Below are 25,779 nucleotides of genomic sequence, written 5' to 3' on the forward strand. Positions count from 1 at the left end.
AATCAAGCAAAAGGAACTAGATTACAACATCTGCTACAGCCTAAATGTTTGTGCTCCTCCTCCCCCCACCCCAAAGTCATGTTCAAATCCTGGGCGGTGGGGCCTTTAGTAGATGATTAGGTCACAAGGGCAAAGCTATTCTGAATGGGGCTAGCACCCTTATCAGAGAGACCTCCCACAGCTCCTCTGCCCCCTCCTGCCCTTTGAAAGCAGCACACTAAGACATCTAGGAAGCAGGCCTTCACCAGACACGGATCTCAGATGTCTCTGCCTCCAGAACCGGGAGAAATTATTCCTTTTGTTTTTAAGACACCAGTCTACAGAATTCTGTCACAGCAGACAGAACAGACTAAGACAACATCCAAGTTAGAGACCAGCAAAGGAGGCAACGAATGAATCAGATGGGAATGATCAGCAGGAGATTAGGACAAGAGATGGCCATGATCCCACAGGCCTCCTCAAGCTGAAGAAATCTTAGGTAGAACAAATGAACAGTCTACAAAATGTGGGACATGGAAGAAGTTCGAGAAAATTTTATTTAAATATCAAATGGTAGGATGCTACCAGGTATGAAAAATAACAAAAAAAATGAATAACTATTATCTAGCAACCACAAGATTAATCAAACTGCAACCATACCATATTAAATGAAATAATTCCAAATGCATTGTCATTTGATAATATTGTCACAGTCACAGTCCTTGGCCATCCAAGTTTGACATTTGCTGAAGGTTTCTAAAATAAAAGCCCAAGATTAAGTTAATAAAATTAAAAATAAGAGGAACAGTGAAACATTTTAATAGTTTCTGTCTTGGCATAATTGTTCAGAATATGAATAAAAATACACTTTTAATGCAGATTAAGAAAATATATTCAAACTAAGTCAACCTGGTAAAGAAGTCCCAAATAAACTTTTTAAAAAACCACTAATCACTGGCTATCAAAATATCAATCACTATAATGATAAGTAATCACAGGCTAGTAATGCCATATTATAATTAATGCCATACTAATGTAACAGAGAATTAAGTAAGCAGTGTGAAATTCTATTCAAATATGATTTTTTTTCTTACACTACAGAAGGTGCTGAAGCTTAACAATTATTTTTTTCTGTAAGTCACAGAGCCAGATTAAAGATGAAATATTAAAACATCTTTTCTAATCAATAAGGGAAGAGTTTCCTACAACATTTCTATTGATATTCAACAGCAACATAAAGGAATATGCAAAAAAGCAATATACAAAAGCAAAAGAGAACTATTTCAAGCATCATTTTCACAAAAATTTTACTCATACTGTCCTAATGGTTCTAAAAAAAATTCCCAATGCCCCTCAAAAAAATTAACTAGAACAGTGTTAGCAGTCATTACCTCAACCTAATAGATCAAGCCATAAAGGACAATTAAACCTTGGGCTATTCAAGCATTTTTCCCAGGGGCAGTCCAAAATAATTCTAAGGCGCAGGGACCTCCCACTTCCACGCCTGCTTTTTGTATCCTTCTCCTTTGAACTTAGAAGTTTAGGTCATTCTTTGTGCATCTGGTAGCAGGGGAGGGATAAAAGAGAAAAGGGCCAAATGGAAGACCGGTTTTCTTGAGCATCTGTCATGGCAATTCCTAAATAAGCTGAATGGATCCAAAAACTAACTGTAGAATCTTCTAAATAAGATTGTCTGAGGAATAATAACCACAATAATAAGATTGTCTGTGAAACTGCCAAAAAGGTTGTCAGTTCTGAGTTCTATGAAAACCACCTCCAGTCTCTAGATGGGCTTTACCTCTACAGAAACAGATTTTCATGCGCTGTAAGGTTTCTCTGAGTTTAAGGGGCAAAAGGACTCACCTGTAATGTTAAGTGAAAAATAAAAGTTTCATCAGGCTCTGGTAAGTCATCATCGCATACTGCTATGTATACTGTCCGATTTGTTTCTCCAACAGGTATAAATGCTGCAGCATATGTGTCAAAAAAGTCACCGGTGTCATCTCCATACAGCTATCAAATGCAAAATATAGGTATTTCTTACAACAGTGTTAGGATAGGCATAACTGATGCTAACTGGAGCATCAGTTAGCATCAGTTATGAAAAAAAACAGGAATCATCAACTCAAGCTGTCTATAGACAGGATATACCAAAAACAAAACAAATATTTAACAATTGACAAAAATCACTGTCAAAAAAACATCATTAAAAATGAGTCTAAGCATGGGGCGCCTGGGTGGTTCAGTGGATTAAAGCCTCTGCCTTCAGCTCAGGTCATGATCCCAGGGTCCTGAGATCAAGCCCCACATCAGGCTCTCTGCTCAGCCGGGAGACTGCTTCCCTTCCTCTCTCTCTGCCTGCCTCTCTGCCTACTTGTGATCTCTGTCAAATGAATAAATAAAATCTTTAAAAAAAAAAGTAATAAAATAAAAAAAAAATGAGTCTAAGCAAAAACATTTGCTTATACTCTGGAATGTAAAGGAATCATTACACAGAAAAGTAATAATTATATATGAAAGTAAGAATGTGAATATTCTTTCTATACCTCTGTATTGATCTGAAGTGGATTACAGCAAACCTGACAAGAAAACAAACTGTAGCTACAACAAGAAATAAATAGGAAATAAAAAGGAATAGGAAATAAAGCAGGAACTAGCCTGCCAAATTGTATCAGGAAAATCAGTTATTTTACCTTTTTGGTTTCAAAGAAATGCTTTTTTCCAAAACTCTCAACTGAAGTTTTATTTAAATTCTCCCCCACAACTCCAATAAAGACTTAATTCCTTTAGTCATCATAAACTTTTCCTTAACTTTTTAAGACTTTATTCTGTAACAGCAACACTGCTAATAAGATTTTCAAGGGAGCAGTAATTATGAAATTATAAATGGGCAACTTCTGGTGCAAAGCTATATGAGATTTCTTTTGCCAAAGAACTCAAAAATGAACAACTTAGCTACTGGAAAAAATACTATGATTTAGTACAAACATGTATAGGAAAATTATAGTCAATTTCTAGTTTTCTTTTATAAAAATAAAGTTTAAATACTTGAGATTAACTTGTTGAGGGTATTGAAAAACTTGTACTCCTTATAACATAAAAAGTGGCACAGCCTTTTAGAAAGCATTATCAAGAGCCATTGAAACAGAAAAACACAGCAATCCAGTCCAAAAAATCACTTAGCAACCCAAAATGTGTAAAAATTGATACATATGTAAACATTTTCATCAAAGCAGCATTTATAGAAGCAAAAATTGGAAGGAACCTCATTGAAAAACAGGTGAAAATTGATTGAGAAATGATGATGCCACCATCGAGAGAAGCTGCAAAAATGAAAGGGCAATCCCAACACATCCCTATGATACAATCGAAATTATGCATAAAATATTATCAAGTATAATGTATACTCAAGTCCAAATGAATTCAGTAAATATATTCACAGGTCATAAATTAAAAACTCAAAGCAATGCACAAAATTATAAAACTAGGTTTATTTCATAAGCAATTTTTCTTCTTTATCTCTTTTTATGATGTTTCACAATGTGGTAATTTAATCTCCTCCTTCAAAACTTATTTTAAAAAAAAAAAATTTCAGGCACTCTGGGTCTCAAATAGAGCAACATCCTTAGTGGTCATACGACATTATTTTTTTTTAATTTAATTTAATTTTTTTCAGTGTTCCAAAATTCATTGTTTTGCACCACACCCAGTGCTCCACGCAATACATGCCCTCCTTAATACCCACCACCAGGCTCACCCATCCACCCACCCCCCTCCCCTCCAAAACCCTCAGTTTGTTTCTCAGAGTCCACAGTCTCTCATGGTTTGTCTCCCCCTCCGATTTCCCCCCACTGATTAAACATAGACACAAATAGGCACACAATCCACCTAATAACTAAAGTGTGTATAAGATAACTTGATAAACAGTTTAACAAATCCTGCCTGACTTCTACTTAAGTTAATGAATTTCATTTCTCCCAAGCTCTCTGACAAAATTCATTTCTAATTTGTCATTTTTCGGCTTTTACATATTTTATGTATTTTCCATAAGCCACCTGAAATAAATATCTGAGCAGAGACAACCTGTAATCAAATTACTAAAAGTAAAATTTTCTTCTACTTAGAAATAGTTACTGATGTCTTTGGTTTTTATTTGTTTTCACATTAAATATATGAACATTTTAAAATAATCAGCCTATACCTTTACAATAGTATTATTGTCAAGTGCATATGCTACCTTGGAGCGCTGTGTAAACTCTGTAAGAAAAATGAATGGAATAGTGTAACTGCAAGTCATTTATCATAATGAAATAACTCAGAATCTCAAACAGTTAAAAAAATACTATCACTGAAACTAAGAAATTTCATATCATCTATTTCAGTAAGAATAGAACTACATCATTTCTTACCGATACAATTGCAGTGACATTTGCCGGCTCTCCTATCCTTTCGATGACAAGACGAATAACTGTTGTACTTGTTTCATTAACTACAAATTTTGTCTGTCCGGCAAACCTTATTTCTGTTTCTCCAAACACAAAAGGGATGAATAAAGCTGAGAGGAGATTTACTAGTAAAGATGCAGAGGGCATCCCTATAAGGAGGGGGAAAAAAAAAAAAAGCTTTGAATGTATTTTCATTACACTGTTCCTTACAGGTATAAACATAGGATGAAGAGCTAGACAGTCAACAACTAAGACATAAATACATCAAATATTAAGCATCCAACTTAAAAACGTGATCAATGAAACAAGTTAAAAAAATCACAATCTCTTCTGTGGTTCTTTTTTATAATTCATAACTACTTTTTGTTCTTTAACTTATATATCAAGCTAATAGTTATTAGTAGCCTTAAACTTGTTTATTAAATTAGGGTTTTTAAAATTTTTGACCCTAAAACTTATTCTAAGAAAAAACATAAAGCAGTACCTTGGAAAGAGTTAAAGCCCATATTTCCTTCCCCCAAATGAAACTGTAAAATGTAAGCTAAAACTAAAAAATTATCAAATGGATCAATAATCTTAATGCGGTTTCTTCATCTTTTTATTTGATGATCACAAATATGAGAGAACTCTTAAAAGTGATATGTAAAAGCAGTGGAAGCTAAAACTTTATTGTAAATTGATTTCTTGGTTGTTTCTACGTTTTCTTGAAATTTGTCTCATTTGAGAATGTTTTAAAAAAAAATTTTTAGTTACTGCAAGGAAACGCTAAAGTTTTAAGTTTTTTAGTTATTATAAGAAATGCTAATATTTTCAACATATATTTCCAGGACTTAAATTTCTTCCATTTAACAAGCTAAAATATTAATATCATTTCTTAGAAAATGTCTATGTTGCTTTAAAAATAAGCAGCATAGACAAACATTTGACAGTATGTATTTCCTTCTCTTCCATAAGTTCTTTTGTTTTCTTCTTACTAGACTGTGTGTGTTTATGAGTCACCAATAGAGTTCCTGCTTTCAGCACTGTGTGATTCAAGTGTTTTCAAAAGCACAACAGTGCAGTGGCCTCTTGAAAGCACTGTTGTTTTGTAATGTAGATGCACCTCTACAAAATGTGAACAACTGATCTCACGGATCATTAAGATTCCAATGGATTATGTGATCAGTCACACGAACATAACAAGTTCATGTGTTTTAAAGGAGAGTTGCATTATGCACTCTATGAGCCAAAATGCTTCCTATTAATCTTTACCTTGGTCACGAAGTAATAAAACTTTCATGCATGTGGTACTTCCACTTGGCTACCCATGGCGTTATATTTAGAAACCACCAAACACACAAGTTCTTGATATATTTTAGTTTAAATGCAATTTGCTCAGTCAAGTATATTCAAACAATGCAATCTGAGATTGCTTAAGGATGTCTCCCATATTTATGGCTGCAAAATCCACAGACAGGGATGCAGAGGTCAGACGGAGTCCAGGAAGGGCCAACAGAGACAGAGATTCTGGAGGACCAAGGTATTTTGTACACCTGTGCCTTCTAAGAATGTTTACCCGTCCTGGGGATAAGGGACTTGGGGGAAGAAATAAAACAGCTCTCTCTTCCCTGACTTCTAAGGTAGAAACCTTTACCAAAAGTAAGTTAATTTAAAAAGTGAGAGAAAGGGAAGGAAAAAGGCAAAGCCTGGGTGAGTCAGGAGATTAGGAGCAGCTCTGGGGCCACCAAAGACAACTGAAGGTCTTCTGTGGAATTCTAAAGCCAGAATGATTTCACACCTCACTTATGACAAACAGTAGGGGAAAAAATGGACTAGGAATGAGAAAGAGAATACAGAATGGAGGGGTGAGGAGGCAGTGAGCTTGGCTTTGGATGTGTAAGAAAAAGATCAACTTTGGTCTATTGTGATTTGAAAGAAAAAAATTCCTTGAACGTGAGATGTGACAGAACTTGGAGCTGAGAGGAATACGACACCTGAAGTTCTAAGTGAGAAAGAGTGAAAGTGAATTACAGCATGCCAAGAGGCTGGGGAAATAAGTTCTCAAAATTTGTTCTGCATCAGAAGCAGAAATAAGTTCTCAAAATTTGTTCTGCATCAGAATCAGCTCAAATGTTTGTTAAAAATGCTAACTCACACACTCAAAATTTTTGATCCAGGGAAATTAGGAATCTAATTTCTAAATCCTAAAACCTAAATCCAGGAATCTACATTCAACAGGCAGCCCTACTGATTCGAATTCTAAGCCCAACGGATCCTGGAGACATACTTTGACATACACTGTCTGGGAGTGTAAGGAAGAGTGTGAGGAGTGTGTTCGGGAGTGGACGTACAATAAACCACATTTGCAGCTTTGAGTTAATTACTGAATTTTTCAAGGCAATATGCTTGAACTTACTGCAGACTTCCTTATTTTTTCCTATACGTTATTATATCATATTCTAAGATTCCACATATCCCAAAGAAAAACTGCAAAGACCTATAGAAAGCAATCAGAACAGCGAATGTTTATGTACCGTTGTGGAAACTTTACTTAACCTTAACAACATCCCTCTGAAGAAGGTACTAGTAACATTAAGCTCATTTATAGCTGAGGAAACTAAGGCACAGAGAAGTTAACAAATGTGGTGCTACTTAACTAAGTAAATGACCAGGCAGGATTTGAACCCAGCAGTCCACATGCAGACTCTACCCCATAACCATACTATATTGCCTCTTACATACTATTCCTACAAATCACACCCCTCCATCTTAAAAAAGTTGGTAGATTGCTTATGCTACCTGTTTCCAAACATTCAAATATTTTAAACTCATGCACAATAAACAAAACTTCCATGAAGATGTATAATTAAAAGTCTCCTAAGTCTGCACATTACTATTCTAATAAACATTACATTTATTTAAACAGAAACTACGGTTCTCTTGACTACTTTAAATATTTAATAGCATCTTTTAATGTCAGGACCAATGAGCTCAAGTGGTGCATTCTTACAGTTTCCCAGGCAATTAGAGCTCCAAGATCTTGTGGGTAAGTCAGGAAATTCATTTTAAATTGGTGCACATCAGTGAATTTTGAGATTATGTGAAATGAACAAACAAGCATGATTGGAAATGCCTCAAATTCTGTGACATCATTGATAATTGAATCTCCCCTGCTTTCATCTTTTCAACTCGTAAGAAAAGTTGTTGAGGCAAAGTTGGCATTCAGCAGAAACTAAAAGATGAAGAAAAAGCTTTGAAAGTGAAGTTCCCATTAGAAGACAGGCATAATTACAGAAATGCTGAAGTTTCTCTTTTAGAGTAACTAGGTACATTTTCCTCTATCATACTAAAAATCTAGTCTTTGGAACCCTCTTTATTAAACTCAGAAGAATAGGCATTAGCAACTGACACAACATGTAAATCTTTTATCTATTTCAGGTCACTTTTCTCTTACTTGATTTAAGGAAAGTTTTACATGACCCATCAAACTACCTATTTTAAACTTCTCTGGGAAATGAATTCCAAACATGTGCTTAAAGATGTCCTTAATTCATAGTCGGTCACAACTGTCAAAGAATAATTTTAGCAATATTAAGGCATTCCTCTGCTCTGTAGGGGCATAATGTTCTAATATTCAAATTATCTCCTTTTCAGCTATTATCCGTGTTTTCCTCACCCCTTGCTCAATATGACTCAAAGGAAATGAAAGCTGTTCCTGTCAATAGATCTCTTATGTCTGAATACATTTCTTACCATGTTAAAACAATCTGAAATTTATGTTACTTTCTTGCTTATTTCCTGAGTTTTACTATGAAGTTTTGACAGAGTCCTGCTAACGCATAAGCAAAAAGTGTTCAGTTTTTAGATTCCAGTAATCACATTCAGCCTATTAAAAGGTCATCTGATTCTGCAAAAAAATATTTCAAAATTAAAATCAGGAACATCTTAGAATAGTTTCTACAACACATATTGGTTGCTTTCCGAAGAGCTGATTAAAACACAGTATGACATTTGTGCAGCGAGCCCCTGCTCGCTAGACATCATGCAGCACCCAGGGCTCATCACTGACGGTACAAACATCCCTAAGATACAGCTCTTGGCTCTATGATACTCTCGGCAATCGGCAAATGCTTCAGATCAGGCCGATGGGAGCCAAAAAGATAATTTTAAGATTCCTGTTTAAGCTGCAAGATAATTCTAAGATTCCTGTTTAAGATGCAGATTCCCTCTACCGCTGGATTTGGGATCACTTTGATGGGGGACAGTTTCTTCCAAAGCCTGGAAATAAAGCCAAAACAGCCAGAGACAGAGCCAAGATGTGGAGAGGTGCCAAGTTTTGATAATCAAGCTCTGCTTCCTGAATCCAGCTTTACCCTCGCCTCTTCAGTTACTGAGGCAATAAATTACATTTTTTTCAACAGTCACCTTAGGTTAGATTTTCTGTCACTTTCAACATCAATATTTATCCATTAATCTCCAACCTGTGACCCTATGAACCCATGTCGGGATATACCAAGTGGAAGATTTCTCCTCCTTCACTCCAACATTCAACAGTCTTAGATAGTCTTTCCGAAATTTTATGGAAAAATACCACACTAGCTCTTTCCTGTTCCCATGCAATATTACCATCTATAATATTTTCCCCTCCCACCTCAAAACTGACAATGACTAGTAAGGAAATTTAGGACACGCAGACAAACCAAAGTTGTCTTCACAATAAAACAAAGTGGAACAGGAGTACACCAAATTGACTCGGTGTTCTACAAAAGTTGATGCATTCTGATTCTAACAAAGAACCCCAATATTATGCTTCTTTAAGTTAGCACAGCATTAATTCCTTTCTCTTGCTTTTTTCCTGAATGCCTACCTCTTCTTTCTCTTGGGAAAACCTACTGCTATTCACCAACTTTTTTGTCCATTTGGGTTACTTAGCATACAACATATTAAACATCATTTATAAAATAATACTCTCCCACATAATATGTCATACTAACCACCAAATTCTACATCCCTCTTATCTAGGGTATTACCTTCCTCCTATCTTAGTTCTCATTACTAGGTTCCTTGGGAAAGGTAGCAAGTATAGTATATCCTGAGTAAATGGGAGTAGCCATCTATTTTAAGTTCCAATAAGTTCCAATAAGTAGGAACAGAATAAAATAAGGTTTAGAATAAAATAATAAATGAAACTAGGCACCCAAAAGATGACAATATAAAAAAAATATTAAAAAATGATTTTGCTGATTGTGCAGTAATTAGCTCTCATACAAAAACTGGTTACTTTTTTTTTTTTAAGATTTTATTTATGTATTTGACAGACAGAGATTGTAGGCAGAGAGGCAGGCAGAGAGAGAGGAAGGGAAGCAGGCTCCCCGCTGAGCAGAGAGCCCGATGCGGGGCTCAATCCCAGGACCCTGAGATCATGACCTGGGCCAAAGGCAGAGGCTTAACCCACTGAGCCACCCAGGCGGTGGTCACTTTAAAAGTTAACTTTGTCAGGGTACCTGGGTGGCTAGGTGGGTTAAGCCTCTGACTCTTGATTTAGGCCCAGGCCACGATCTCAGGGTTGTGAATGGAGCCCCACTTTGGTCTCCATGCTGAGGGTGGAGCCTGCTTAAGATCCTCTATCTTGGGGTGCCTGGGTGGCTCAGTGGGTTAAAGCTTCTGCCTTTGGCTCAGGTCATGATCCCAGGATCCTGGGATTGAGCCCTGCATCAGGCACTCTGCTTAGCAGGCAGCCTGCTTCCTCCTCTCTCTCTCTCTCTGCCTGCCTCTCTGCCTACTTGTGATCTCTGTCTATCAAATAAATAAATAAAATCTTAAAAAAAAAAAATCTTCTCTCTTTCCCTCTGCTCCTCCCTCCCTCTCCCACTTAAAACATAAATAAATAAATGGTAAAACTTAACCTTGTCTTTTTAAGTTTTAAAGTAAACAACTGTACAACCCCTAAGAGTGATGGGACACAGTGAAATGACAAATATTATTAATGCAGAATTGAATGGATGAATGGATGCATTGACCTTTTGTTTCAGTTGTTGCCTTATCAATGCCGTAGCTAGCATCTTCCCACGGTGTGACCACCAGGTAACTGATACTGAAAATATGATCCTGATGGAAAAGGTTTTCTAGTTTAGAATTACTTCAATTCTATTACATTTACTAACGGGCATTCTAAAGCTATAGAGTTACTCCCACGGAACAAGAGAAGTTTCACCACTCGTATCATAAATTATTCAGCCTCTAAGAATTCTTAACTTGTGTTATTTATATTTGGGTGAGTACTACAAAAAAATTGATGTTTTCCTTCTTCCATACCAAAACAGAATTTAAATTTGCAACTTTCAATAAAAAAGTAAGCTAATGATACAAATAGAGGAAAAGCTAGATATTTTTAGATTAAAAAAGGTATAGTCTCTTATAGTTATGTGGACCATACCTAAACTTTACTTTACACCCTTGTTTAATTAATTTTAAGTTTTTAAGGAGAATATTTTATTTTATTATATAATAAATATATATATGTGTTGGCACAATATTAAAAAGTACGTCTCCCTCACACCAGCCCCCATCAGCCATATGCTTTTCCTACCCAGAGTCAATTACAATTATCAGCTTCATCTGTCTCTCACAAGAGAGAATCTATGTATATATTGAGATGTACAACAATAGGAGAAAATTCCTGTGACAGATTTTGTTTTCTTCAGCTACAGACTTCAGGAATCTGCGCATTTTCTCAAGATGGTAGCTGATAGAGAAATAGATACAACGGTTTGATGTTGACACTCATGATGGGAACACACATAATTGTCTCAAATACACTCCATCACCATTATAAATCTCATCAATTAAATGACCGTGTCCACGGACTTTCACCACACTCATCAAGTCACCCTTTAGGGAAAGAGACAAAAATCTGGCAACTTGCACTTTCCTAGACCACATATTGTCAAGCCTACATTCATCAGGACTTCTTGACCTCTGTACATGAACGTAAGATTCATCCTGGGATTCCCTTTGACTTCTGCCCTTTGATCTGTTTGCTGATTCCATGTTTTCTTCTTTCTTGATTTACTTTGTTTATTCCCTTGTTTTGACAGAGAACATCCTCCAGTAACTTTGTAAGAAAGGGTGTGTAGAAACAAACCTTTTAAATCTTGTATGTTAGGAATTACTGCATATTAATCTTCCACTTAACAACACTTTCACTGGGTATAGAATTTTAGGTGAAAATAATTTTCATTATTCTGAAAGCCTTGTTCTACTATTTTCAAACTACCAGTGTTGCTATTAAGAAATCCAAAATCGAGGCACTTGGGTGGCTCAGTGGGTTAAAGCCTCTGCCTTTGGCTCAGGTCATGATCCCAGAGTCCTGGGATCGAGCCCCACATCGGGCTCTCTGCTCAGCAGGGAGCCTGCTTCCCTCTCTCTCTGCCTGCCTCTCTGCCTACTTGTGATCTCTGTCAAATAAATAAATAAAATCTTAAAAAAAAAAAAGAAATCCAAAATCACTTTGATTATGAAATATTTTATGTGTCTTTTTGCATTGTCCTCCCTCTGGAAGGTTCTTCTCTTTGGCATAGTGTTACACAATTTCACAGGACTTTTCTTGGAATGGGTTTATTCTTGACCATTTGTCTGAGCCCTCAGCCCTCTTCAGTCTGACACTCAATTTCAGATCTAGAAAATTTTATTTTACAAGGATTTCCCCTCTTCCATTTTCAGTTTTTTTCATCCTAAAATTCCTAAAACTCTTTTTTTTCATGTTTTATTTATTTTTTATATACATATATTTGTTATAGGGGTACAGGTCTGTGAATTGCCAGGTTTACACACTTCACAGCACTCACCAAAGCACATACCCTCCCCAATGTCCATAACCCCACCTCCTTCTCCCAATCCTCCCTCCCCCCAGCAACCCTCAGTTTGTTTTGTGAGATTAAGAGTCACTTATGGTTTGTCTCCCTCCCAATCCCATCTTGTTTCATTTACTCTTCTCCTACTCCTTAAGCCCCCATGTTGCATCACCACTTCCTCATATCGGAGATCATATGATAGTTGTCTTTCTCCCATTGACTTATTTTGCTAAGCATGACACCCTCTAGTTCCATCCACGCCGTCGCAAGTGGCAAGATTTCATTTCTTTTGATGGCTGCAAAGCATTCCATTGTGTATATATACCACCTCTTCTTTATCCGTTCGTCTGTTGATGGACATCTAGGTTCTTTCCATAGTTTGGCTATTGCAGACATTGTTGCTATAAACATTCGGGTACTCCTAAAACTCTTATTATTTGATCTTGGTATTCTGGGATTGACTCTCACTTTTTTAAAAAAGATTTTATTTATTTATTTGACAGAGAGAGAGAGAGAACAAGCAGGGGGAGCGGCAGGGAGAGGGAGAAGCCAGCTCCCGCTGAGCAGAGAGCCCAACATAGGCTCTCTGTCCTGAGCTGTCTCTGTCTCCTGAGCTGAAAGCAGACACTTAACTGAGCCACTCGGGCACCCGACCCTCTCATTTTCTTGTCCTTTATTCTAATATCCAAATCTTTGACCTTTGCCCTGAGAATTTAAATCACCATTAAATTTCAGTTGCACTAATTTTTTAATTTATGCTATTGTGTTTTCAATTTCTAAGAATTGATGGTATCCTGTTCTTTTTCTGTTAATTAAATACCTTCTTCTTTTATGTCTCAGAAAGTATTAAATTTTTAAAGTTTTCTCTTTATAGTCTCTGTTACTGCTAAGTGGCTTTGCTATTTAATCTGGGATTTATCTTCTATATAAGATTTCTCCAAACATCTGGTAATTCTTGATGATCTGCATATGCTTAAAAGTAAGAGACTAAAAGGATGATTCGATGTGCTGAATATATGGATCTGTTTATCGAATATGATTAAGGGGGTGCTTGGGTGGCTCAGTCATTAAGTGTCTGCTTTTGGGTCAGTTCATGATCCCAGGGTCCTGGGATTAGCCCCACATCAGGCTCTCTGCTGTGGGGGGAGGAGAGCCTGCTTCTCCCTATCCCACTGCTTGTGTTCCCTCTCTCACTATGTCTCTTTCTGTCAAATAAATGAATAAAATCTTTAAAAATATATATGATTAAAAATCAGAGACCATAATGAAAATTTGAAGTTTTGAGCATATATGAGAGAGTGTAGCTTGTCAACATTGGGTGAAATGAGTAAACTTTTTATTAGAAAGTCTCAATTTTAGTCCCTTTAGAAAAGATTTTACTCTCAGGTTGATCAGGTTCCCCAAAGAAAAATTTTCCATTCTACTATCTAGAAGATACAGAAATAACTATGAAGCCTTCAGGGACCAAGTGACTGGAGCCTCAGCAATCAATAATCATATATCATATAGGGATCTTCACCCATCAAATATGCTTTAGATCCCCAATCAAGAAACAATGCTTAACAGTTTCCAGAGAATAAACAGTAGAGCTGCAGGGAGGAGGGGTCAGCAATAGTACAGAAGAGATGCTAATTCTAGGAACCCAGCTACTCCTGGGACAGATTCCATCCCATCTAGTTGTCTACCCAGTCCACTCCCCATAGTTACAGAGGTACTTGGTACTCCCTGTATTTTTTTTAAGAATCCTATGCAAATTTAGCATTCCCTGGCCTACTAGCTTATAGAGTTAAGCTGCTGCTGTTGGTCTGTTAAGCCAATTATTACTCATCTGTCTGCCTTCTGGCTCAAAAACCACATTGCTATTGTCTCCTCTTCTATTGTTGTGCGGCTATACAACTTAAAAAAAAAAAAAAAAAAAAACTTAACCATAAAGTTTTAGGTGGTTTGGGAAGACCCAATCTTAAAAGTGCATACGTTCCTATGTTATCCAATTTTCTTCAATATTCAAGTATAATTTTAGATCCTGTCATGGTTCTAACAAAACATTTTGGCATCTCCCATTAACTGCTTCCAACAGATTATTTTCATCACCTTCATATTTTCAACTAGTTATTTTTTTTTCTCTTTCACGTACTTTTGTATTAATCATGCATTGGGAGCCAAAATATCTAGGATCTAGTTCCAAACTGAGTGATGGGCTCATGGAGATTTACTATACTATTTCTTCTACTTTTGTGTATGTTCAGGATTTTCCATAATAAAAAAAGGCTTTATAAGAAAAATCTCTGAAGGCTCCTAACTGCACTTAAAGTGCAGACTCTACCACGCACTACAAGACCCAGTACAAACAGACCATACCTATTCTATAAAGTCCCACTCTCCCCCTCACTCACAGCCATAGTGGTGGTGTTCCAGATCCTTGGATGAGTCAAGCCCTTTCTAACTTCTATGCCATAGCTGGTTGCTCCCCAGGCCTAGGACTCTCTTCCCTCCTACCTTTCCCAGGACCCTTTCTCGTCTTTTGTGTTTTTGCTTAAATGTCATCTTCTCAAAGGGACTTTTCTATTCTCTGTATGTAAAGACGTTTGTCCTGATATCCTCCTCTCAGTTTTTTGTTTCTTTCATTGCACTTAATCACAGTTTGCACTTATTCTGTCTCTCCCCTTAGAAGAAAAGCACCATCAGGACAATGACCTCGCCCATCTTGGATTCTCAACACCTAGCATGAGTACAGAGATGAGGCTCAACAATATTGATAATTTTTAAGAAAAAGCATCTAAAACTTGGACATTAAGCAAAAAAGTGTGTGCCGTGTAATTTCAATATCAGATAGGGCACAGACCCATCCAAGATTTAAAGAAATGCTCTTTGTTCAACTCAACCTTTTTTTACTATCAATAAAAGGTTTCAGGCTTAGTGAAGTTACATGTAAATTTGGAAATTTTCATGCAGTAAATGTGCAAATACTTTTTGACCAGTGAAACAGAGATCCAGAAGTTATAGTTTTATTACTCGGAGGACAATGCCCAGCTTTATAACTAACCTAGGAATCTTTTTTTTTTTTTAAGATTTTATTTATTTGACAGAGAGAGGTCACAAGTAGGCAGAGAGACAGGCAGAGAGAGAGGAGGAAGCAGGCTCCCTGCTGAGCAGAGAGCCCGATGCGGGACTCGATCCCAGGACCCTGAGATCATGACCTGAGCCGAAGGCAGCGGCTCAACCCACTGAGCCACCCAGGCGCCCCTAACCTAGGAATCTTATCTCAACATTCCTTTATTAATTTTCCTGTACATATTTAGTTCCTCAAACGCTCTTTGAAGCTTTTGAAGCTTTTTTATTAACATTCTCTTGGTTTTCTCATTAATGGGTTGAATATCTTCGACATGTGCTCATCTTATATTTTTATGAGAGTCATGTTTACCAACTTTTACAGAGTGTGCTTTAACACAATCTCTCTTTTTTTCTTTCTTTTTCTTTTCTTTTTTTCCAGAAGAGTAACGATGATAGAACAAATCACCCTGGCACATGCATACAACGGCTCCACAAAACCGTTTCAGTAAACAACTATACAGTTTGAACCAAAACTTCCAAGGAAAACAAAATGTTACTAAACACAAATGAAGTAAGTAAATGCTTGAGACACGAAATCTTTTAAATAACGTATGTGCGCCTCAGATTTCTATCGTATTCCAAAATATTTAAGCTTGACATTTCCCATGAGGCCATACAGTCCCAATTGCTTGAGTCATCAACTAGATCACAAAAGCCATTCAAGCTGTTCATATTTGAATTACAAATGCTCACCAAGAAAACAGGAAGAACAATGTGCAGAAGCTTCAATTCTAGACTACGTGGGGCTCTAGAAGATTATGGATTTCAAATGTGCTCTCTCTACCCCACTTTGGCAAAGCACAAAATGAAAGATTCACAACACTGAATCCTTTGAGGCAAATTTAGAAGCAATAAAGTCAATCAGGAACGTGTGCACAGAGATTCCAAATATGAGTGTGCTAAAGGTATCGCTTGTCAAGGAGAAGTAAAACGCACTTGCCCTTTTGCTCCTTTGAAATACAAGGATTGTGTGTCTCAACAAAGATTTCGTGAACCACCATTAGATGGCACCCCTCCATCTTCAAAAGCAAACATTTTCTTGAATCATGAAAAAAGGTCCTAAGAACTTAAAGATAGATTTTTGCCACCTATAACTCTGTAAAAATATAATTTGCAATTCCTCATAAAACTCAAAGACAAAAGTCACAAAAGCAATTTTATTGAAATTAAGATCTCACTGAACACTGCTATAATTAGTTCTAGTCTTTCATACTTCTGAAATTTAGTGTTATCTTAAAAAAAATTCTCTTGGCCAATTTTTCCGAGTTTCTTTCTATTATGTATCTATTTATAGAATATCATTTGTTTTCAATGACGAATCTAGGCACTATCCTTTCTAAAGGAATTATATGCATGCATGGCAGGTAAGGGAAAGAACAAAGTAAAAAGTTTCATGTTTAACGTTGAAAACAGAGGTTCACCCCAAGAGGTCTACAGACATGTTTCTTAGGCCAAACTGTGTCTACGAAATAATACTAAAAAAATTTTTTCCAAGATTTAAAGTTTGAGGACGCCACATTTTTAAAAAATTCATTTCTAGGTTATTTTGAAAAAACTGAGTCTGCATTTCTACATGACATCAGTTGGCTCCAGCTGAATAGCAACTGTGAATTATAAAGAGAACTTGAATTCCAAGTCCACACCAATGTCTCCTCTAACTGGGATCAAAGAGGAAAGTAAAATACTTCTGTTTATGCCATTCAACAGTAGAAAAACACATACCAGTGTGGGTCCACACATACACCTGCACACACATACCCCTTATAGGCTGTCCCCAGTGTAGGGGCCCAGGAATTTGATTTTACAGGGCAAAGGGAGAGCATTCCTAGCAGTACCCTCTTGGGGATCCTGCAGTAGAAGTTATGAAGAGTCTAGCTGGACACTACCAATGCCCCTGGGGATGCTGAGTCCCCAGTCACTTCTAGTCTCTGCCATCTTGCCATCTTTGCCATCGATGGACAAGTTAAGCCACTTCTCTGGACCCAAGTTCCCTCAACTGTTAAAGGGAAGAAAAAAGAACAGCTACAGCACTAGGGAATTTGTGAAGCACTCAGAAATTCATTCCAGTACACCAGGAAGTACCAGTTTCCAGGCTCTGGACCTTCAATATCCAGTGGCCAAGAGACTAAAGGAAATAAGACTGGGCATCCTAGGCTGTCCTGTGTGAGGCTCTCTTTCCACCCACCCACCCACCCATATAATATAGCAATACTAGAATGAAAGGAGGATGTCTGATATAAGATGGAAACATCCAGAACCTAGAAAAGTTTGCAAAGCACAATGAAAACCCAAGATGGCACTGCCAGGTCTGAGGGGAATGAACTGCAACACTGTATTTGAAAACAAAATGGTGAGACTCCTCCTGGAAGGCCTGCAAAACTCAAACAAGAGAATCAGCTACCTCTACAACACTATGTCTGGCATGGAAAGCACAGGTAGAAGAGCTATCCGGGAACTTTAGAAATGCCTACCTACCTGGTCGCACCTATCACTCCAGACTCCAGAGAGGGAAAACAGTACTTCTCAGAGTTAGAAAATTCTAATAGAAAAAGAAGTCTGTATTCTACGTATAATAACTTGAGGTTCCTCCTGAGGAACAGAGGAGTACAAAAACAAAACAAAAGATAGACCAAGAGGGCCTGTAGATGTTTTGAGGTAAAACTCCTGTCAAAACTGTGCTGCAGGTGAGGATAATCTTCAGACTTCAACCCCACAAACTTTCAATTTGTTTTTGCCATTGAAGTATACTTGACATATAATATTAGTTTCAGGCATACAACATAGTGATTCAACAGTTACATACATTATGAAATGCTCACCACTTATGCATAGTCACTGTCACCACAAAAAGTTATCACAATACTATTGATTATATTTCTTATGCTATACTTTCACAACCCCGTGACTTACTTATTTTATAACTTAAGTCTATACCTCTTTATCCCCTTTACTTAGTTTTCCTATCTTGCCACCCATCTCCCCTATGACAACCACTAGTTTGGCCTATATTCATGAGTCTGTTTCTCTCTGTTATTTGTTCATTTGTTTTATTCCTGCTAAGTAAAATCATATGGTATTTATCTTTCTCTGTCTGACTTATCTAACTTAGCGTAATACCCTCTAGGTCCATTCATGTTGTTGAGAATACCAAGACTTCATTTTTCTTTATAGCTAAGCAATATTCCATTGCACATATATAGCACATCTTCATTATCCATTCTTCTAATAATGGATATTTAGGTTGCTTCCATACCTTGGTTATTGTAAATAATGCTGCAATAAACATAAGGGTGTATCTTATCTTTTCAAGTGTTTTTGCTTTCCTTGGGTAAATACCCATTAACTGAATTACTGAATCACATGGTACTTTTATTTTTTAATTTTTTGAGGACCCTCTTATACTGTTTTCCATGATGGATGCACTCCAATTCCACCAACAGTATATGAGGGCTCTCTATTCTCCACATCCTCACCAACATTTGTTACTTCCTATCTTCTTTATATTAGCCATTCTAATTGGCATGAGGTAATAGCTCATGGTGGTTTTGATATGCATTTCCCTGATGAATAGTGATGTTGAGCATCTTTTCATATGTCTGTTGGCCATCTGTGTGTCCTCCTTGGAAAAAATGTCTACTCATTCTTTAATTGGATAATTTGTATTTTTTTTAAGATTTTATTTGAGAGAGAACACAAGCTGTGTGGGAGGGACAGAGGGAGAAGCAGACTCCCCACTGAGCAGAGCAATGGATGTGGGGGTCAATCCCAAGACCCCAGGATCATGACCTGAGATGAAGGCATATGCTTAACTGACTGAGCCACCCAGACACCCCAAATTTGTTTTGTTTTGTTTTGTTTTAGTGTTGAGTTGTATGGGTTCTTTATACATTTTGGATATTAAGCCCTTACCAGATGTATCATTTCTAAATATCTTCTCCCAATCAGTATGCTGCCTTTCTGTTTGTTGATGGTTTCCTTCACTATGCAAAAGCTTTTTAGCCTGATTTAGTCCTAAATGTTTATTTTTGCTTTTGTTGTCCTTGACTACAGAGACAAATCCAGAAAAATAGTGCTAAGACTGATGTCCAAGAGATTACCACCTTTATTTTCAATTAGGGGTTTCATGGTTCCACGCCTTAACATTTAGGTCTTAATCTATTTTGAATTTATTTTTGTGCATGGTATAAGCAAGTGGTCTATTTTCATTCTTTTGCATGTAGCTATCCATTTTTCCTAACACAATTTATCAAAGATACTGTCTTTTCCCCCATTGTATATTCTTGCCTTCTCTGTCACAGATTAATTGACCATATAAGCATGGATTTATTTCTGGGCTCTTTATTCCATTCAACTGATCCATGTATCTATTTCTGTGCCAGTAGCACACTGTTTTGATTACTAGAGCTTTGCTCTCTATTCCATTCAATTGATCCATGTATCTATTTCTGTGCCAGTACCATAGATTACTAGAGCTTTGCTGTATGTCTTGAAATATATATGCCTTGAAATGCATATGTCTTCAAGTTCTGTTTCTCCAACTTTGTTCTTCTTTTACTCAAGATTGCGTTGGCTAAAAGTTGGTGGAATCACAATTCCAGACTTCAAGCTCTACTACAAAGCTGTCATCATCAAGACAGTATGGTACTGGCACAACAACAGACACACAGATCAATAGAACAGAATAGAAAGCCCAAAAATAGACCCTCAACTCTATGGTCAACTAATCTTCAAAAAAGCAGGAAAGAATGTCCAATGGATAAAAGACAGTCTCTTCAACAAATGGTGTTGGAAAAATTGGACAGCCACATGTGGGAAAATGAAACTGGACCATTTCCTTACACCACTCACAAAAATAGACTCAAAATGAATGAAGGACCTCCATGCGAGAAAGGAATCCATAAAAAATCCTTGAGGAGAACACAAGCAGAGACCTCTTCCAACTCAGCCGCAGCAACTACTTCCTAGAAACATCGTCAAAGGCAAGGGAAGCACGGGCAAAAATGAACTATTGGGACTTCATCAAGATCAAAAGCTTTTGTACAGCAAAGGAAACAGTCAACAAAACCAAAAGACAACTGAAAGAACAGGAGAAGATATCTGCAAATGACATATCAGATAAAGGGCTAGTATGCAAAATCTATAAAGAACTTTTCAAACTCAACACCCAAAGAACAATCCAATCAAGAAATGGGCAGAGGACATGAACAGACATTTCTGCAAAGAAGACATCCAGATGGCCAACAGACACATGAAAAAGTGCTCCACATCACTTGGCATCAGGGAAATACAAATCAAAACCACAATGAGATACCACCTCACACCAGTCAGAATGGATAAAATTAACAAGTCCGGAAATGACAGATGCTGGCGAGGATGCAGAGAAAGGGGAACCCTCCTACACTGTTAGTGGGAATGCAAGCTGGTGCAGCCACTCTGGAAAACAGCATGGACATTCCTCAAAAAGGTGAAAATAGAACTACCCTATGACCCAGCAACTGTACTACTGAGTATTTACCCTCAAGATACAAATGTAGTGATCCGAAGGGGCACATGCACCTGAATGTTTATAGCAGCAATGTCCACGATAGGAAAAACTATGGAAAGAACCTAGATGTCCATCAAAAGATAAATGGATCAGGAAGAGGTGGTATAAATATATATATATACAATGGAATACTATGCAGCCATCAAAAGAAATGAAATCTTGCCATTTGCGATGACATGGATGGAACTAGAGGGTATCATGCTTAGCGAAATAAGTCAATTGGAGAAAGACAACTATCATATGATCTCCCTGATATGAGGAAGTGGAGATGCAATGTGGGGGGTTTGGGGGGTAGGAAAAGAATAAATGAAACAAGATGGGATCAGGAAGGAGACAAACCATAAGAGACTCTAAATCTCACAAAACAGGCTGAGGGTTGCTGGGGGGAGGGGGGAAGGGAGAGGGTGGTTGGGGAAGGTATGTGCTATGGTGAGTGCTATGAAGTGTGTAAACCTGGCAATTCACAGACCTATTCACCTGGGGCTAATAATAGATTACACGCTAATAAAAAATAATTGTTTTTAAAAAAAGATTGTGTTGGCTATTCAGGGTCTTTTGTAGTTCAATGCAAATTTCAGGATTTTCTGTTCTAGTTCTGTGAAAAATAATACTGGTATTTTGGTAGGGATTACACTAAATATGTAGATTGCTTTGGATAATATGGACACTATTTATTCTTCTAATTCACGAGCATGGTATACCGTTCCTTTTATTTGTGCCATTTTTGACTTATTTCATGAACATCTTAGAGTTTTCAGAGTTTAGGTCATTCACCTCTGTGGTTAAATTTGTGTCTAAATACTTTATTCTTTTTGATGCAATTGTAAATTGGATTTCTTAAAATTTCTCTTTCTGATATTTCATTAATAGCATATAGAAATACAACATTTCTATATATTGATTTTGAATCCTGCAATTTTGCTGAATTCATTTATTCTAATAGATTTTTTGGTGGAGTCTTTAGGGTTTTCTATCTATACTACCATGTCAACTGCAAATAATGAGTTTCACTTCTTCCTTACCAGTTTGGAGGACTTTTACATCTTTTACTTATCTGATTGCTATCACTAGAATTTCCAGTACTACATTGAACAGAAGTAGTGAAAGTGGACATCCTTGTCTTGTTCCTGATCTTAGCAGAAAAGTTTTTAGCTTCCACCATTGAATACAATGTTATCTGTGGGGTTATCATATACAGCCTTGAGTATGTTGAGATATGTTCTCTCTATAACAATTTTGTTGAGAGTTTTTAATCATGAATAAATGCTGAATTTCATCAAATGTTTTTCTACATCTATTGAGAAGATCATATAATTTTTATCTTTCATTCTGTTAATGTGATGTATCACAATGATTAATTTGTGGATATTAAAACATCCTTACATCTCTAGACTAAATCTCAGTTGATTGTGGTGAATGATCCTTTTAATGTATTGTTGAATTCAGTTTGCTAATATTTTATTGAGGACTTCTGCATCTATGTTCATCAGGAATACTGGTCTATAATGTTCTTTTTTTTGTAGTGTCTTTTCAGGCCTTGGTATCATGGTAATTCTGGTCACATAGAATGAATCTGGAAACATTCCTTTTTAAGACATTTTGGAATAGTTTGAAAAGGATAGGTATTAATTCTTCTTTAAATGTTTGGTAGAATTCACCTGTGAAGCCATCTGATCATGATCTACTGCCTACATATAATACAAAAGTAATTTTTTTCTTCTTCTTCTTAAAAGATATAGTGCTTATTTCTGTTGTTTTAAATGTAGCTCAAACTCTGTTTCACTAATATGCTGGGGGATGACAGGATTAAATTTGATTAAAATTTTCTTACAGCTGTGGTGTAATTAAAAATATTAATTCCTTGGGAGCGCCTGGGTGGCTCAGTGGGTTAAGCCGCTGCCTTTGGCTCGGGTCATGATCTCAGAGTCCTGGGATCAAGTCCCGCATCGGGCTCTCTGCTCAGCGGGGAGCCTGCTTCCCTCTCTCTCTCTCTGCCTGCCTCTCTGCCTGCCTCTCTGCCTACTTGTGATTTCTCTCTGTCAAATAAATAAATAAAACCTTTAAAAATAAATAAATAAAATAAATAAAAAAATATTAATTCCTTGGAATCATTAATATGTAACAAGTATGAACTAGTACACAACACTCATGATACAAATATGTCACCATGACATTATTTCTCCAAATTAAATTAAATCCTACTCCAAATACCAGGAATCATGCTAGAAGGAAATCCAGCTTTACCTCTTGAAGGTCCCCTACTTGCATGCTCCAAGAATTCCAGTGGCATATGCATTCCTAAAGGATGTATGGTATCCCGATCTACAGTGATCCAGCTGCCACTGAGCCTCAGGACCCACTGCCCTGTCTGAACCTGGTCTCTTCCATCTGCCTAGCCTTGCTGTTTTAGTCTGTGGCCCTCGTGCCACACTGGCTCCAGATCCTGGCATGGGTCAGCACTATCTTTCAGAGATAGTATCACACAACTGCCTGTATCACTTCTTTAGTGCTATCTTCAGTGCACAGTATTCTTAGACAGTTCCCTCCAGCTATAATTTATAGCTGTTATAGTGCAAAGTCCTTCAAGAGCTTAGTCTTTTTGTTCATGCACACTATTTTTAAAGAGCTTAAAGGAGGAGCATCTGGGTGGCTCAGTGTGTTAAGTGGCTGCTTTTGGCTTGTGTCATATTCCCAGGGTCCTGGGATCAAGCCCCTCATGAGGCTCCCTGCTCAGCAAGGAATCTGCTTCTACCCCTGCCTCTGTTGCTCTCCCCACTGCTTAGGCTCTCTCTCTTTCTCTCTCAAATAAATAAATAAATAAAATTTAAAAGAAAAAGAGTGCTTAAAGGTATGTGGACCCTACTGATGGTCTTAGCTATGGCTGTATCTAACATTCATTCACCATCTGGCAACTTCCGAAAAATATCCAGAGTCTCTACAATGTGCCAGGGATTGTCTAAGGCCTAGCTATGCAGCACGAAATATGAAAAAAATGAAGATATTAAAATAGAATTTCATCTTGAAATTTTTCCTAAGTTAAAAAAAAAAAAAGGGCAAATCATCACTAGATCAGTTTTTATCTCCCAACTCTACCCTTCACACTGATATGTGTGAACAGTTACTGGGAAATGAATTATACACCTGTATACATTAGAAATTAGAGTAATGTTTATTCTTTTTTTTTTAAGATTGTATTTATTTATTTGACAGAATGAGAAATCACAAGTAGGCAGAGAAGCAGGCAGGGTCGGGGGGGAAGCAGGCTCCCTGCTGAGCAGAGAGCCCAATGTGGGGCTCGATCCCAGAACCCTGAGATCATGACCTGAGCCGAAGGCAGAGGCCCAACCCACTGAGCCACCCAGGCACCCCTAAATTAGAGTAATGTTTATTCTTCTTTGCTTTCATTGCTCTATATGAATTTCCATCAGTATTAACTACCTACCTCTGAATATTTATATTTCAGAATTTCCCTTCTGAAGAGAAGAAGGAGGAAGGGAAGAAGGGAAGAAGGAAGAAGAAGAAGAAGAAAGAAGGGAAGAAGAAGGAATTCTCTCTTCCTCCACTTCTACAGACTGTCTCAAAAATGCAACACCCATACTCCCCTGAGAATAATCCACCATCCTTACTTCCAACCCCATTCTTTCATGTTTTAGACTTTACTCCTATTAGTCTGCCTCTTCTCTTTCTCCTCTCCCTCCCTCTCTCCAGTTCTCCCTAAATCCCAAATGCAGTCTTCCTACCTACAATCTTCCATCCTCAGTCTTGCTTTCTCTTCAAGCTTAACATCTCAACTGTATTCACCTCTTCAATAGCAAATTCAAACTTTCCCTCTGAGACATCTCAGCTTTTCTAATCTCTGAAAACTTGATATTCCAACTTTTAAACTTTCACATAAATTCTCAGAAGTGTGTTCCCCAAAATGTGTTCTATGCAATGCTATCCCCACATTTTGGCCAAATTAAAGAATTCTGTTGTGAACTACATTTAGGAAATAAATTTGTATGGATACTAAACATACCTTCTTAAATAGTCAATACTTAAAACATAAAACAAATGCCAGAAAGGCCTAAACACAGACTTAACTTTATTTAATCCATCATTTTTCAAATCTATGATGACCACAGAACAATTTTCCCCTACTGACACCTATTTACAACCTACAGAACTAGACTCATATTGTCAACTACCTAGACACTTCCATGTAGCTACCCCACAGTATCTAGCAAACTATTTTGACTAGAGTAGGCAGTTATCCTTGTTAAATAAAGACCCAATCCCACATGTTGACCTCAAGACACGTTCACCTAACTGCTGAATATTTCCATACAGATGTTCTACCAGTCCCTCAAATATATCTCAAACCAAAACAAAATGCTACAGACCTCCCAACCCACCTTCTTCCACTATTCCCTAACTCTACATACTTGTAGCTAAGATGAGTTAAGTACCTCTCTCTTATAAATGACTTATTATGTCATTTTTTGACCTAAAACTGCATCCATCATCCAGTATAATTTGGTCTCCTTAAGAAGGGATATTATACTTTATCTATCTTTACATCCTCCTCTGCTCCAAGCCTAGTCTTATCCCAAATCATTAAGACTTTTTTTTTAATTTCAAAAAAGAATCTGTATTATAGGAAATTATAAACACTTGTTTTGGGGTCGTACTGCTAGGCCAAATCTATGCCCTGTCCCTACAATCTGTGTTAGGCTGACAAGTGACTTAGTGTCTCTAAAACTCAGCTGTATCTCTAAACCTCAAATTTCTCATGAAAATGTGGGTTTAAATCATCTACCTCAAAAGGTAGTCATGAAGATTAGAAGAAGTGAGATATATGGCACTCTTAGTACACTGCCTAACATAT

At 37.1% G+C, this 25,779-nt stretch overlaps 1 protein-coding gene across 1 annotated transcript in view; it reads right to left on the reverse strand.

The window, feature by feature from the left end:
* ADGRV1 (adhesion G protein-coupled receptor V1) overlaps window positions 1-25,779 on the reverse strand; it is a 549,981-nt gene that overhangs the window by 510,039 nt on the left and 14,163 nt on the right. Inside the window, exons 2-4 of the mRNA XM_044265783.1 lie at window positions 4,389-4,573; window positions 1,843-1,992; window positions 640-735 (exon numbers count right to left, since the gene is read on the reverse strand). Of these exons, the coding sequence (XP_044121718.1) occupies window positions 640-735; window positions 1,843-1,992; window positions 4,389-4,573 (431 nt within the window). The remainder of the gene's footprint in view (window positions 1-639; window positions 736-1,842; window positions 1,993-4,388; window positions 4,574-25,779) is intronic.

The sequence above is a fragment of the Neovison vison genome, chromosome 1, assembly GCF_020171115.1.
Source record: "Neovison vison isolate M4711 chromosome 1, ASM_NN_V1, whole genome shotgun sequence".
NCBI lineage: Eukaryota > Metazoa > Chordata > Mammalia > Carnivora > Mustelidae > Neogale > Neogale vison.